This window comes from Cuculus canorus, chromosome 9, assembly GCF_017976375.1.
Source record: "Cuculus canorus isolate bCucCan1 chromosome 9, bCucCan1.pri, whole genome shotgun sequence".
Lineage (NCBI taxonomy): Eukaryota > Metazoa > Chordata > Aves > Cuculiformes > Cuculidae > Cuculus > Cuculus canorus.
In genome coordinates this window covers 22,016,960-22,033,210 of record NC_071409.1, presented here as the reverse complement: position 1 = coordinate 22,033,210, position 16,251 = coordinate 22,016,960, and the positions used below count along the sequence as shown (strand labels likewise).

The 16,251-nt window shown below is 38.1% G+C and overlaps 1 protein-coding gene across 5 annotated transcripts in view; it reads left to right on the top strand.

Moving 5' to 3' along the window:
- LOC128853012 (translation initiation factor IF-2-like) overlaps positions 1-16,251 on the top strand; it is a 155,762-nt gene that overhangs the window by 107,843 nt on the left and 31,668 nt on the right. For 2 of the 5 annotated variants that reach the window (XR_008451215.1, XR_008451213.1), the window contains exons 1-2: positions 89-4,676; positions 7,654-7,801. Coding sequence is in view for 1 of the 5 variants with exons in the window: in XM_054074294.1 (XP_053930269.1) it covers positions 4,325-4,334 (10 nt within the window). In the remaining 4 variants the exon portion in view is untranslated. Of the gene's footprint in view, positions 1-88; positions 4,677-7,653; positions 7,921-16,251 lie in introns of those variants that run through there. The other 3 variants (XR_008451214.1, XR_008451216.1, XM_054074294.1) reach the window with 2 other exon arrangements.

Genomic DNA, 16,251 nt, shown 5'->3' with positions numbered 1-16,251 from the left:
CCATGGACTTACACCAACAGACAAATTCAGGAAAAAGAGAATACAAAGTTAGCAAGTGGACAACAATTTTGTTCTGTAGCACATTTGCTGTAAAGATGGCAACCATGTGGCTATCTAGTTATACAGCTCACATTTCTGACAAATTGGCTGCAAAGTGCTTCCCATATCTCTTTTAAAAGTAGCAGTTATGGTATCTCCTGCAATTTATCTTGTGATAAAACACTTGATTTGAGAATTTTTTAGGAAATATGAATACACACTAGTTGCCACTTTGTGTTTGTTGGGCTCTGTTATTCATTTTTCTTTTTGCATAACTACATACCAATTAATTTTCTGTTACCTATGAATGAATTTACCTATGAAGAAACACACAATCCCCAACCGAGCAATACTTTTTCACTTCCCCTTGCCACTTCCCTCCCCAAATAAACTGCAGTCATTTTAGATACGCACTGTAATTATAAATCTCCAAAGCTGTCTAGGACAGGTGGACTGTAGATATGAGGATGCAATTCAAAATTTCTCCTGAATACACTGAGATTAAGCCATGAAGATGAATTCTTGCAAAGCACTCATGTTTGAAAGGGAAGTTCAATTATATTGCCTTTAATGACTGTGTTTAATCTTCTAGCTTTTGTATTATTTCCTAGTGTTATCACGTCAACTTTGGAAACATATCCAGATACGAATGAGGACACATTTTCCTAGACCTCTACCAGCTAGAGGTGATGGGAATGCACTTGTTATAGCCTATATGTGAACCAAAATATTTATTCTATGCAGTATCTTAGGAAGTATGTGTCCCTTGAGAAAACTGAACTGGCATTACTGCCAGAATAAGCTATTTTACAACTAAATAACATTACAACCTAAAGAAGATGACTGTGGCACAGGAAGCAGTGGGAAAAGGTTTAAAGATAACTTTTTTTTGCCAAAGGTTTTATGTTTCTTCACCTCACAACCTTACAATCTAAAAGTCTTATCTCTGTTATCTCAACAATCTTTTTTAAAGACTGTACAAGCTATTCGTGTGTGTACATTTTGGTGCCTTTTGCTTCTTTGCTTTCCTTTATACGTATGTGAAAAATTAATAAAAGCTAAGCAATAAAATAAAATAAAAATATATAATTAAAAAAGTTTTTCAGATCTTTTACTTTATTAACCACTAATACCCCTAGTCAGGGGAAAAAAAATCCTTCACAGTCAGAATTCCGAAGTGCTCCTAGACAGCAAAGAAGGGTAAAAAACAGCTGCATTTAAAAATGTGGAAAGTACCAATCCACTGCCTTCATTTACTTGTGATTACGTTACTTACATTTATCTGATGAAAACAAATATTTGCTATAAATGTAAACCAACGTGATCTGAAGCAAAGGTATTGGTAGCCTGGCACACAATTAAACCATTTGCATCAAATATATTGCAGTTATTATTAACATACTGTGTTTTTCTGTCATATTTTGTATCTTTGTAACTAACCATGCACTAAAGAACTGTACACAAATGCTTCATTTAGGAACTTCTGATTTGTCATGAATGCCATCAAGTGAATTGCTGAATATTAAAAACTTCAGCTGCTTCATCTAAGTGTGAAAAAGAGTGCTACGCTTTACAGGATCAAATAACTGTATCCCTCTCCCTATATTCCTCTATTTGGAATTTAAAAGCCTTTTTCACACCAAGAAATATTCATCTAAATTTCCTGCTCTGCTTTTGTCACATAAATTTTTATCATCATCATCATCATTTACGTATACATAATATTTGGCGCTAACATACAGGAAGACAAGAAGCCATCTTTCAACTTCTGATCCCTGCAGTAGACTACTTTTGGGCAATTATTGAGCTCACCTGAAGCCCTGATGAGGCTTTGCAGCACAACATTCTCATACACACTTTACAACTTTACTGCAAAATCAGTCTACTTCTTTTCACATCTACAAGGGAGTGTAGGGGAACTCTCAAAACCGCTTATTGAGTATTCTTAAAAGGAAGAAAGGTCCCAAAGGTTTGACGGTTCCATCAACCACGAGAAATGTTTCCTGTGAGATAGTTGAAGTGCCAGGGTGACCTCATGACTATAGTTAGTCACATAAAGGCATAAGTTGCCATGCTATTTTGGGGACATTGTTTCTGAAGAAAAAGAGCCCCAAGTTGGGTAGGTCTCAGACTTGGACTTCGACTGGTGCTCCATCCTGGGGTATAGGATTTTATTTTAGATGAACTGGGACTCCTATGAGACAGTTCTCCTTGTGGTTATAGGTAATTTCTCTTTCTGTTCTCATCTGAAATGAAGAACCTTGGGAAAATATTACGAGGAAAAGCTTTTCGTGCTCAGAAAATGATTATGTGAGGCTCAAAAGGATGAAGGGAAGTGTTTGCACCAGAACTGATAAGCATCTAAGCTGATAAAAAGTCTAAATGCTTCACACATCCGTTTTACAATGATTAAATACTAAGCAATGTACTAAGCAATTAAAACGAGTACTGTTTGTTTTCTCTTGATGAATAGTTTTTCTTAATAGAGGACGTTAGACATCGATGATGATGTACTCTGACCTTTTGTACAAAAGGAAAAAATACTTTACGATGTTGTGCTTCAATAGAGTTACTAAAGTTTAACACATACATTCCAGACACTTGACTTGTACAAAGACAGGAGCTGATTTTCCACTAACTGAGATAATATTCTAGGTCTCAGTGGAAACACTCCTTTTCATGTAGCAGTGAAAAAAGGAGGTCCATGGTGTTTGCAATAAATTTTCTTGCCGGAAGATAAAGCAATCAGAATTATATCTACAGCAGGAATAACCATGTCCTCCATCCTATTGATTTTTTATGCTGTTGCAGATCTGGAATATTGTCTGCTCCTGCCCAGCTGGAGGTAATCTCTGAATTTCTGAAATTTAAATATTTATTGTTCTTCCAGTAATTTCTGTAATATTCTCTGAATTTTTCAACTTGCCTAAACCTTAGACAATCTACATCTATAGGAAGCAAAATTCTTAAATCTTCTAGAAGCCAGAGTATGTTTAGAGAAGGCAAGATGTATTGATTATTGCCAAATCTCAGTGGACAAAGACATTATGTTATTGTCAGCATTTTTATTGCTGCCACTGTTTGGTTTTTTTTCCTGTGAATAGTTACAAGCATCTGTCATATATGTTAGTAGGCACTGAGAAATTTTCATAAGAGTCATATGTAGCTTTAAGAGACAGTAAAATGAGTATATTGCTTCATTTCTATCACACTTCGTAAGTCCACAGACAAAAAAAAAAGAAATAATAACTAAAAATGCCGGTTTTCTGGGTTTTTTGGGGTTTTTTTTGATGAGCAAAGAGAATAATATAATCTTTTCTCAATCCAGCTATCCTTTTGCAGACTATGGATAACTCGTATATAATGTAAAAATGTTATAGAAATTGAAATGTGTGATGCCAGAAAGAAATCTATCAAGATGCATAGAAAGAGGAATTCATCAGGGGAACAGGGCCCAGAGCACACACAGATAATTTGTGACTGATGAATATTCTGCCCATCTAGAAAATTTTATGGAAAGTTTGATTTGATGCATTCCCAAGAAACAAGGCTCTCCTTGCTTCTGTAATTCTCTGTCTGCATCTTGATAAATAATTACCCTCTTAAAATAACCTTGCACACAGCATAAACTCAAAAAGAGAGGCACCAGCTCTTAGTCCCATGATGTTTATGGTCCTGTTGGAGTCAACAGGAGAGAGGCAGAGCTGGTAATAACTGCTGACGACAGAGAAATTCACTAAATTACAACTTCTGAGAACAGTCTATCTGTTCTGCACATAGTGATACACTTTCATGGCAAGCAAAATTTTATTTTTATATTTGTCTTTGATAAACAGCTTTCTACCTCTCCTACTCTCGCTTATTCAAAAAGGAAAATCTTATGAAAATACTCTCTCCTTTTCTTGTGACGTAATTTGCAGGGACGTTATGCAGGGATTGTTTTTATTTTTTCAGCTACTGAGAGCACATTTCTGTTCTCAAAGAGACACAGATAACCAAGGCCACTGCCAGTGAGAGGCTTATCTGTTGTGTTTCTGTCAGAAAATGGGCAATGTAACACAGGTCATGTAAGATGGGACTCGAGTGAGAGAAAGGGATAATTAACTGAAAAGCCTAGCTTACAACATATCAAATAATGAACTTGTTCAACTACTTGTTCTCTCTGGTTTTAAAGTTCAGGAGGCTCAGGCTGACCTGAACCTGCTGTGTTCAAGCTGTGCATACAGTACTCCTCCCTGCAGGCACTCTAAATAATATTTTTATTTCTTCCTCTCCTCTCTTTTAGGTCAGACTAAAATATAGGGGTGGTGTCAGGGGAGAATGGTGTGACAGTTCAAAAAGGAACCTCAGGATCCCCAGATTTCCTCCGTGTCATTCCTGTGTCTCGACATCCCTTGTAAAATAAACTGTGATGGAAGAAAGGCACTGAAATTGTCCGCAGGAGAGACACGGAAGAGCAGGAATGCTGCAGCTGGTTTCCACCAGCACGTGAAGGAAGCAGAAACCACTCCAGAAATGAGGCGTAGTGATAACTGATCTCCACTTGAAAAGACTTTGAGGAAACATGCAACTGCTCAAGTTACTGGGATCAGTGGGTGACAGAGAAGAGCTGCCTCTCAGTTCCATGTCTGCACAAGGTAAGCACTCAGGAAAATGGGTACAAACATTATTAACACTTTTTTTTTTTTCCCCTCAGAAAATGTCTCCTCTTCTCTTCTCTTCTCTTCTCTTCTCTTCTCTTCTCTTCTCTTCTCTTCTCTTCTCTTCTCTTCTCTTCTCTTCTCTTCTCTTCTCTTCTCTTCTCTTCTCTTCTCTTCTCTTCTCTTCTCTTCTCTCCTCTCCTCTCCTCTCCTCTCCTCTCCTCTCCTCTCCTCTCCTCTCCTCTCCTCTCCTCTCCTCTCCTCTCCTCTCCTCTCCTCTCCTCTCCTCTTCTCTTTTCTATTGCTTAGGTGAGACGAAGCATGGAATGAGAGTCAGAGCTATACAAACTCCAAGGTTTTTTCTGCATTTTAGGAGCCCATTTGCTTATCTTCACTTGCTCTAAAGAGCACTTTTCAAACAATTTCTACAAAGTCAAAACCTAAGATTGACACCATGCTCATCCTTCAAAATAATACAGAATATTTAACAAACCTCTAAGGAACATCTGAAGTCTTTAATAAATTCTAGATACTCAAAGATCAGTTACAGAGCCAGTATTGGGATCATATTGAGAGTGGCCCAGCTAAACTCCTCCTAACATACAGCACAGGTCAGCAGAACAATTCTGTAGTGAATTAAAAGAGCAATTCTCCTTTATGCATTTGTTACACAAACCCACTTCTTTGTACAAATAACATCATTTTAGTTTTTGCTTTTGCCTGGGTTGTTTCTGGTAGCCGACTTTTTAATGCCATTTTGCCTTTACTTACAAGTTTCTCTGTACTAATCACACCAATATGCTTTCCAAATATACTTTGTCTGGTACTGAAAATATTGGGACTGCATGAAGAAAGGTAAAATGATTTTCACAGAATTATTTCAATTACCTCAGAGACTGCATATGATATTTTTACAACCCTCCATAGACTTTCTTTCTCCCTATACTTGCACAAATCTGGTAGATATGCAGCCAATAAGACACCCTGATAATCACAACATAGAAAAAGAAACTGCTGTACCTATATTTATTATGAGCACACCGTGCAGTCTACATAGATATTTCACATGAAACAAGTGGTTATTGTCGAAGAGACTGGTAATATCTGGCTTCAACATTTTCAAGCTGGTTCTAGGACTGTGCATGCACTGTTAGCAATGATGGAGTTGGTACAATATTCCTACAGCAGCATAGTTCCCTGAAGATGTCAGTAGGTTTTATCAGGCACAGAGGGAATGTCTGACCGTTTGTTGCACTGGTAAAGTTCTCCTGCTTTGAAGAGTTCAGAACAGATTAGGTTTTTAAAAAACGCTGACTCTTTAATTTTATATTTTAAAGCCTTTTGAGTAGGAGTGGGTCTGAAGGCTTTTGCAAATTTTTATCAGAAACAAACACGCAAAATATTTCCCAGATTGCTATACAACCCATAAACTGGTATAATATCGGGTTTGAAATGTATAAACAACACAATTAGGTAACATGACAAATGACGGGATTGAGTGCACCCTCAGCAAGTTTGCTGATGATGCCGAGTCGAATGGTGAGGTTGACACCTCCACGGGACAGGATGCCATCCAGAGGGACCTTGACAAGCTGGAGAAATGGGCTTGTGAAAACCTTGTGAAGTTCAACAAGGCAAAGTGCAAGGACCCACACTTGGGTCAGGGCAACCCTCAGTATCCATCCAGGCTGGGGGCTTGAAGAGAGTGAGAACATCTCTACAGAGCAGGACCTGGGGGATCCTGGGGGATGAGAAGCTGGGTGTGAGGGATGTAATTCTTTCCCTCTACTTCTCTGATAAGGCCACAGCTAGAATACTGCATCCAGGTCTGGAGACCTCAGCATAAGAAAGGCATTGACTTATTGGAGTGGGTAAGGGTGAGGGCCACCAAAATAATCAGACACCTTAAACAACTCCCCTATGAAGAGAGGATGAGAGAGTTGGAATTGTTCCACTTAGAGAAGAGAAGATTCTAAGGAGACATTATTGCAGACTTTCAGATTCAAAGGGGGCTTATAAGAAAGATGGAGAAAATCTTTCTAGAAGGGTGTGTAGCAACAGGACAAGAGGTAATGGTTTTAAACTAAAAAAGGAGAAGTTTCAACCGGATATTAGGATTTTTTTATTATTATTTTTTTAATTTGCTAAGGGTGCTGAAACACCGGAACAGTTTGCCCAGAGAAGTGGTAGATTCCACATCCCTGAATACATTGAAGGCTAGGTTGGATGGGGCTCTGAGCAAACTGATCTAGCTAAGGATGTCCCTGCTCCCTGCAGATGGGTTGGACTAGATGACCTTCATGGTCCCTTCCAATCCAAATCATTCTATGATTCTATGATTCTATGACAAGTGCTGTATAAGGTAGAACTCCAAGAACTAAGTTTCTAAAATCCTAAGCAGACTTTGTGACTGAGTGGTAAATAGTTAAGTGTATAAACTCCAGCTCTCTTAAGATAAGGAACAAAAATCCACCAAGGCTGGCTGCTGGATGGATATGCAGACATACCTACTTTAAAATATTCATTCATCAGTATGGGAGGCCAGCTTTCTTGCATTTGTTTGGAAGTCTCCCTCCAGCAAGGTTATAGAGTAGTATTATAACTTCATAATAAGATGTAGTGAGGCATAGGATGAGCACAGTCTTCCCGATGATATGTATAAGACTATTCTGAACTGAAGGCACAAGGAGATGCCTCACATTAAACGACAGGAAATTACACAGCCCAGTTAAAATATTGACTTAGAACTTTATGCAGCAAAGTGCTTCAGTTCAAGTCCATTTTTTATCAGCAAAGCACATTTTTTTTGTGGGTACCTTTAAGCACCAGCATAAGTCAGTTGATCTTAATAGGGCTTTGCAGCATACACAGCTTGTTGAAACTAAAACCAGAAAAACAGTTTAGCAAGGGCCATCCAGTTTTCCTGACAGAGGCCAGGAGACATTAACTCTTACATTAGCTCCTCTCTCTTGAGATGCCGAAGCAGAGACGAGATTTTGCTCCCTGACATCACAGCACCTTTGCCATTCTCCAAATCCTCAGCTCATTTGCTGGCCAGGGGACAAGTCTGTCACTGTGCTGGACTGAGGAGGACGTGCTTCTACCAGAACAGCTTCACACCAGTATGTGACCCAAGGCAATGGCATTTCTGCTATTCCCTTCCGTTTCCCGCTTGCACGTACCCTAGCATAACTCTTCTCATCACTCCTCAGAGCATGGCGAAGACGGTAATCAGATATCTGACTCCATTTCCTTCCAGGCACCTGCTTGCTTGAAAACTATCAAGGGCAGCAAGTACTGAGACAGGATTAGAAGGATAACAAGCTAAAACCTTAGCCTGCCAGATCTGCAAGGCTGGTTATGAAGGAACTAAGGAGATTTAAAGTTCAAAAATTCTGTACGACATACAATCCAGGACTGCAGTAATCCTGTTGATGGCAATTTACTTACACACACACAAAAGTAAAAAAGAAGAAAAAAATCCATATTCTTAAGTCTACTGTTACACAACTATGATTTACCACCTTAGTATTCATCACAGCAATAAAGCCATGGCAAAGCAGGTAGCATCCATCGGATAATCAGCTAACACACTGGACTTTGCAGTGCCTCACATTGCTGTTCGCAAGATTGGAATTAGAACGGAGGATGGGGTGTACCATTCCATGATGAGATCTCATACCGTGTCACTGCTCCTGACACAGGGCCCACAAGAATGAGCTGAAGCTGCTGAGATCTATTTGGATTATAAGGCCCTTGTGCAGCAGTTAATCTTGCCTTATAGTATATTATTGATATTTCCCTAAAGGAGAGGGATTTACCCTTCCTACTTAGAAGAAGCTTCTAGCAAATAAATGAAACCAATTAGCAATAAAAGACAAATCTCAAGAGTGTTGAATACAGATTATCCATTGCAGATGTAAACTGAAGGCAACTAATGGCTAAAGACTTTGGTTTCTAACTTCTCAACTGAAATGCTATGGCTGAGTCAGTGGCTGTATTATAACGCTATTTACAGACCATGTGTGAAATAACAGGCATAATAAATCCAGAGAAAGTGCTAGTGAAATTGAGAGGGAAATTTGCGCTTCATTGAATTCACTGTCAACTTCCATTAAATTCAAAGGGACATGGGAGTCTTCATGGGGTTACTGAACATCTGTAAACATTTCCAAGTATGCCCCAAGTTACAGGTTTATTTTTCAGTTCAAAGAAATTGGTCAAGCAAAGGCGTGTTTACTTCTCATTACAGAAAAAGGAAAGCAAAAAAAATTAGACAAGAAGTTTGTTGACAGTGAAAAGACATTAAAGATCAAAATCTTATGATATTTTGGGTGCTACACAGTTTGGAAACCCCATTGGACAAGGGGAACATAATCTAATATGACATATGTCTTGATTTTTACAGTTCTTTGCAACATATATTCTGGGGTAGACTTAAAAGCACTCAGAATCCTCATGTTTCAGGTCTGATATGCTTCGTTTTGAAATGATGGATATATTTCACAGAATCACAGAATGGTTAAGGTAGGAAGGAACCTCTAGAGGTTACCTGGTCCAACCTATCTGCTCAAGCAGGACCACTTAGAACCAGTTGCTAAGATCTGTGTCCAGGTAGCTTTTGAATATGTCCAAGGATGGAGACTCCACAGCCTCCCTGGGCAACCCTCAGAGTGAAAAAGTGTTTCCTTGTGTTCCTGTGGTTCAGTTTTTGCCCCTTGCCTCTTATCTTGTCACTGGGCACCACTAGAAAGAGCCTCTGTCCTCTTTGCACCCTCCCTTCAGGTGTTTATATGTATTAACAAGATCCCACTTCAGCCTTCTCATCTCTAGACTGAACAGTCCCTGTTTGGAAAATGCTTCTTCCTGAGCTTTCCTCATCAAAAGGCAAAATATCAGCTAATCTCAAGGCAGGGGTAGCAAGATCATTGGATTTTATGTCAAGGAATAAGGCGGCTGAAATGAGAAACAAACCCCACTGTGTCGAGGTTAAAGAGCCCTTGCTCAAATAAAGCTTCTTGTTTAAATAGCACAGGCAGAAAAGAAGAGAGGAAGGTTATCTAAATATTTCAGTGATAAACAATATTTAAAGCCTGTGCCTCTCCCAGCAGTAACAGGAAAAGCAATGCTATATGCTACAAAACTGAAGTTGGCATCTCGCTCTTTGGAATTTTTCTGTCAAGAAGATTGTAGTCAACAAAGCATTGCAATTCCTGGACACGCACACATTCATTTTAGTTATAAATACATGTGCAATTGTTTTGGAGTTTGTGTGTGTATGTCAAAGCATAACTTGTACATCGACTTCTATTGAAATAGTGGGGCCTGTCTAAGCTGTTAAATTAGGGTTCAACTTAAAGACTGCAAAATTCAACTGGAAGGCTTTCATTGACTTCAATCACCTTTAGATGAGCTTTCTAAATATTGTACTTCTTTGCAGCAAAAATTCTGAGAGCAGTAAATCAAAAGATGACTGAAAATAAAAACAAATTTTTCTTGAGATCTTGGGTTTTAATTGCTACTCGGAGCTAAAAGGGCAAACGCAAGAGCTGCGATAAGCTCTGCTAATACTTCTAACCTACTTGGTGTGGTAGGAAAGGCAAAATGATATCTGTTAGGAAATGGACTGCAGCTGAACTCTGTTTATGGGAACACCCTGAAGATCTCTTAAGGTTTCATAACACTGAATGACAGCCCAGGCAACAACTGAAGTCAACCTGGTGTTAGATGTTGTTAGAGGGATACAAAAAGAAAATGGAGACATTACTTTGTTATTAGGAGGACATATTAGTTAATGACAAAGGAAAATCACAGAGTCACAGAATCACTAGTTTGGAAAAGACATCCAGGATCACCAAGTCCAACCATTCTTATCAACCACTAAACCATGTCCCGGAGATCCAAGGGTTTTGGTTACATGAATTTGGATTGAAACTGGAGATTAAAAAGTATCACAATCAGGTGAACTGTGGAGTGTACTGTAGGAAAATAAAAATTATGTGTTCACATTATGTATCTAACTGGATTTTAATATTTGAAATATTGACTGGGATAAGTATTGCACACACACACACACAAATAAAGACTATTAGATGAAATGATATCTCCTCTCTGAAGACTTTTTTGGTTAGCAAGTTTCTTCTTTTACTATTTTACACATCAAGTTAGACACAAATCCAGGCCTGGAATTCAGTAGATGTTGGTGATATTGCTCCTCTGGTTGGAGGACTTGACAGTACTGAGTTCCACCAAAGGGAGAAGCAAAAAGTTTTCCTTCATAATGCAGGTGGTAGTGAAGAAAAACAATATTGTCAGCAGTTCTGACCACCTTTCTGGTTATGTTTGGCAAGTCTGAGATCTGCAATTAATCACTGAACTGAGCTTCTCCATATAGTATTGAATTATAGCATGTCTCAGAAGCAGCTGAGATATCTGGCTAGGGGACTATAAAGTGAAGTCAAGCAGATAAGACCTGATTTCAAGCAGAGAATGAGAAGTTCCATAATTCAAACAGAAATACCCTTGAAGCAGTATGTGTATTTATTGCGAACTACAATTCATTTTTTTTATATTTTATTTTACAAATTCTCCATTATTTGCTTCAGTTACGGTGAAATGGCCTACTGTATCTCAAGATATTTCAAGCAGATCTTGTACTTCACTTTTCTGTGTCAAGAAATATTCAGACAATTGAACAATCAGATTACAGAAAAGCTGTTAAGTGCCTTGTGATGCAAGGAATTGTGAGCTATTTAAGAACTAATATGAAAAATGGCAACTTATATGCTATCACATAGGTCTAAGATGGAAAAAAGGGAAGAATAAGTCAATATGATTAGACAGGACTGTGTTGAATAAGCACACTTTTGGTTTGAAATTGTGAGAGAGGAATGTTATTCCTTAGGAGATTTTTCTTTGGATTGTAGAGGAAGACATCTCTGTAACATACATTTTGCTGTTGCCATCCTTGTAGTTTGTAAGAGTAATCTGATTGAAAGGAATTGGATGCAGAGAAATGAGATTTTTTTTTTTAAACTAGAGAATCTAAAATGAGTCCTCTGTATTAAAAACTGCAAAGATTATTTACACAAGAAAAGAGGTGTTCAAATAATCATTTTTAAAGCAGAAACAAGCTCAGAAAGAAAAATGTTGTATTAATGATAGCTTTTTGGCAACTTTGCAGAGGTTTGTCTGGAATGAGAAGTTGTTGAGTTTGAGTGAACACCCCACAGCCCCTTTACTTTAAACGGCCGGCAGCTTTGGCCAAAGGACAAAGTAGGCATTTGCAACTAAATGCCACAACAAAACTGGATAAAACTTAGATTTGTAGAGTCTATGTTTTGCTGTGCTTTATCGATTGAGATTTCCCAGGTCCTCAGTACTGAACTAAATCTGCTTGCTTTGGTGTTAAAGAAGTAGGTAAATGTTAATGGATGAATCCCTACAACCCCAATAAGCAAACTGAGACACAGGAGATTTAAATGAGATTCTTTTCATGAACCTTGAAGAGACCCAGCTTGCCCTCATCTTCTTTCCTGCATGAAGCAGGCAGGGAGATCTACTAATATCCATTCTGAGCTAGCATGCTTTTATCTACAAGGTTTACAAAATGGATTATTTAGAGTAGGGGGAAGAGGTGTAAGCAACTTCACTGTAAAACCACAACACTGCACTGAACAAGCTATATGTGAGTGAGCAGCTTCTAAACTGACCTACAATGTGTCCCAGTGGGAACAGAGGGTCTGGGTCAGCCAGAAGCAGAAGGAAGGATTCTGACATGACCCCATTCCTCTTTACTCCCTAGGCAGGTCATCCTCCATTGATTCCCAAACACCAACCAGCAACACCGGTTTATATCCCAAACTGATGCATGTTGAGCGCGAACGAGAGATGAGCACCCATTTCCATCAAAATTTAAGTCAATAACAAACTACTGAGACATTTTCATGAAGTCAAAAGGATTGCAAGGGAAGTCTAAACTTGCTTTTAATTTTCAATCCATATATATTTTTTCAGAAATAGATATACGTTGATGGCAAGTTTTTGTATGAAGAGGATTAGAACAAATGCGTGTTCTACAAAATAATAGGGAATATACGGGTACTGTAATTAATGGATCAAATTGCCAAGGAATTGCAAAGAGGATCAGAGGGTAAAAAGATAATTAACAGATCAAAGGGTAAGAAGCCAAATGTTGAGATAAAGTGGTAGTAATGCAACAGCTAAAGAGGAATTATTGACCAATAATTATATTGCTTTAGGCACTGTATGCTTTGCTAGAACCATTATTTTCAAGGTTTTTAATGGATTAGTCTATTTTTCTAAACACGGAGTTATGAATGTCAAATGCCAAGAATTCATTGTAGAGCCAGAGTGCATTAACAGTAACCTAGTTTGTAACAGTAATACCAAGGTGAAATAGAAAGAATTCAGGCTGCAGCATCTGTTTTCATGGAAAAGGGGTGCTCTTTTGAATATATAAAATAATATATAGTGTGATTTTCAGGGATTTGGTATAAGGCTTGCTCTTATTTCAACATAAATTGCATAGTTAATTCTGGAGTGGGTGACATCCTGGGCTAAAGCCTCTGTGAATCCTCTCCATTGCTCTGAATGTTTTTTATTCCCTCCATTATTCAAATAGATCAAAAGTCTGCCAACAGAAGTCCATCAATTTTCATGCTACACCACACCTGCCTCACCAGTAATGAGGTCTAGATTGAATAAGTAAAAAGCTAATGGGGATAAGGGGGGTTTCAACCATCTCCTGAAGTACTGTCTTGTCAAAACAGATAGACCTCTGCTTAAGTGGAGATTTCAGTCCTGATTTCACCAGCCCAGTGGGCTACAAGCATTGGGTCCTACTATGACCAAAACCATGGGACACAGTTAGCCAGAGGTTAACTAGGTAGAAAAAGCAGACAAGAACCTGTTTGTGCTGTATACTTCGGGACTCCAGCACAAAACATTGTAAGAAATCACAAACCACTGCTGCCTTTGTCTGAGGTAGCTAAAGCCATCAATCTAACATTTTTGTGCCCAGAGATAAGAAAGAAAATTCAATGAGGTTTTCTTTACTGCTTTCCTTGCTCTGAAGTGGTGTCAAATTTCATTCCTCAGACCCAATTCAGCTATTTCTTGGAGTAAGAATAGAGACCTGTATAGGCTGAGTTTTGACTAAGATCCCTCTTTGCAGTTCTGGACCACAAGAGACAGTCGCAGGCTTGGGAGCTCCGGTGGTGGTTGGTTGTCAATAGACCCCTGCAGAAAGGAGTTCTTGGATACACCGATTTTCATATTTTTAGTAATACATGCACAATCTGAGTGTGAATAAAGATGGGAGCGGCTATGGTGGATTAGATGCATGGTACAGTTAAATTAACCTGTTGAGAAGCTTGATGAAGGTGCAGAGGACCCTCAGATGAGCTGAAAGCATCCTGCCAGTTTTGCCAGGGATTGGCACAGGAAAATTTTTGTTTCTGCTAACATTTTTTTCAGAGTATTTTCACTAGCAAAAATAATAGAAACACGTAAAATGTAAAGTAGATGAATTGGTGGCATTTTTAGTTAGCATTTAATGGATTTTCCTCTGCAGAGAGGAGTACGTAAACAGGTTTTCCACTGCTTTACTCTCTCATTTAGATTATTATTAAGAGAACTCTGTGATAAAGGTATGTTCCAAGGTGTGGAATGTTTTTCTTAATGAACACCTCCCAGATTACTAAGTGATAGAGAAGATTGAAAATGTCAGTCAAAGGCACTCTTGTGCTTCTGCTGAAGGCAATGACAAAACTTTAATCAACCAAAAGTCAGATGGTGGTCTAAAAATGGGAGTGTTGAGGTCATTGCCAAGGAGAGATGCAATGCAGAAGTCTTACTGAGCAGACGCAACCACATGTACATAAGTATAAATTTCCAGGTTTGTTTTGTAATAATAATTCCTAGGACCAGCATAATGCCTGTAGTGAAAGCTACAAGATCAAGCTCCTTTGAAGAGAAGAGGTGGGGAAGACTGTAACATTCCAAGTCACTGTAGCACTGAAAATGAAACACGAAATGGGATGAATGTCTAGATAAAAAACGTGCTGAAAAAATATGCTAAGCTATGTTTTTCTGTAATTCTAACTCCTAATTAGGACAAAAAGTTAAATATATTTGCTTTAAGTCAGGAAAAACGAGGCATGGTTAATGTTATTTAATAACTGATGTAACTTCAGCTAGTAATATCTATAAAATTTGTAGCTCTGTAATTAGTAAGTGGAAAAAGTTTAATATTTCAAAAATATCACTTTGGATGTGTAACTCCAGCTGGTTCTCACAGTCCTAAATAAGGTTCATTTGAATTACTTTTAATAATTCTTGGGAAATAATCAGGCACATCCCTTAATGGGCTTTTTCTTTTCTGGGTTAACACCCTAATTGTCTCACATACAAGCTAATAAAATAAGATCAATCTAAAAACTCAGTTAAAATGTATCTATTTTGTAAGAAAAGGTGCTGCATAGCCTGTAATAGGGAGAGGATGATGAGGTACCCTGAAGTGATTAGACATGCTGCAAGAGTGAATTTAATTTGGAAGATTGAGAGGTGTGGAGATAACTGCTTTCTGCCTACACACTTTTACCACTATTCAGTGTAACTGAGGACTTTATAAATACTTTATAAATTAAAGAAATTAACCACAGCACTCCCAAACTGTGAGAACCACCTACACCATTTGTACATTATTCTATTAATAATGGCTAAAACATTAGCTCCTGCAACCATGGCATATATTAAAATGGAACAGAATTTAAAAAATCAGAAGCTAGTGGTTTTTTTCCTGGCAAATATCTGGATTTGGAGGGACTAGATACTTTATAGTTTTAAACCAACAATAACTTCCTGGCTATCTCCAAATCTCTGACCAGAATGGACAGTATTTATAAAAAGATGATATATGTAATGATCAGATTCAGTAAATCCCAAAAGACAGACCCCACAGCCCCTGCATCTGTCTTCAAGCTGCTGTGATATAATCAGGAAGGAAACATTTTCATTATTCACTTTTGTGGTACAGATCCAGCGCTAGAATTAGCTTTATTTCTCCTCCTAATTCTCCCCAAACCAACCGAAATCGTTATGCAACTAAACCCCTCCTCACCCCCCATCCCAGCACTTCTGCTTGCAACGTGCCTAGAAGCCTTACTTAATCTCACCTGCAATCCAATTAAAAGCCTCTCAAAAATTCACACCTGTGCTAATTGCAGATTCACATCGCCGCTTTGTAGTCATTAAGTCTATGAGTTAGTTTTTATGAGTGTAACTAATCTAGTTTATCAACAAAATGCTGGAAGGTTTACATGCTAAAACAAGATAATCAGTATTCATACTTCAAGATTTCAGCAGGGGTCAGGAAGGAATTATCTTGTCTTATGAAGCATTTCAAAATGGTTAATTATGTTTGTTCATAAAATTTGGTCCTGAAACAATTGAAATCAGAGTAAAAGCTTTTGAACTTTTAACTGTGAATGACTAATTTGGCTGAGATGTTGATTTATGTCAGAAAGTCCTGTGATAATTTTATTCTTCA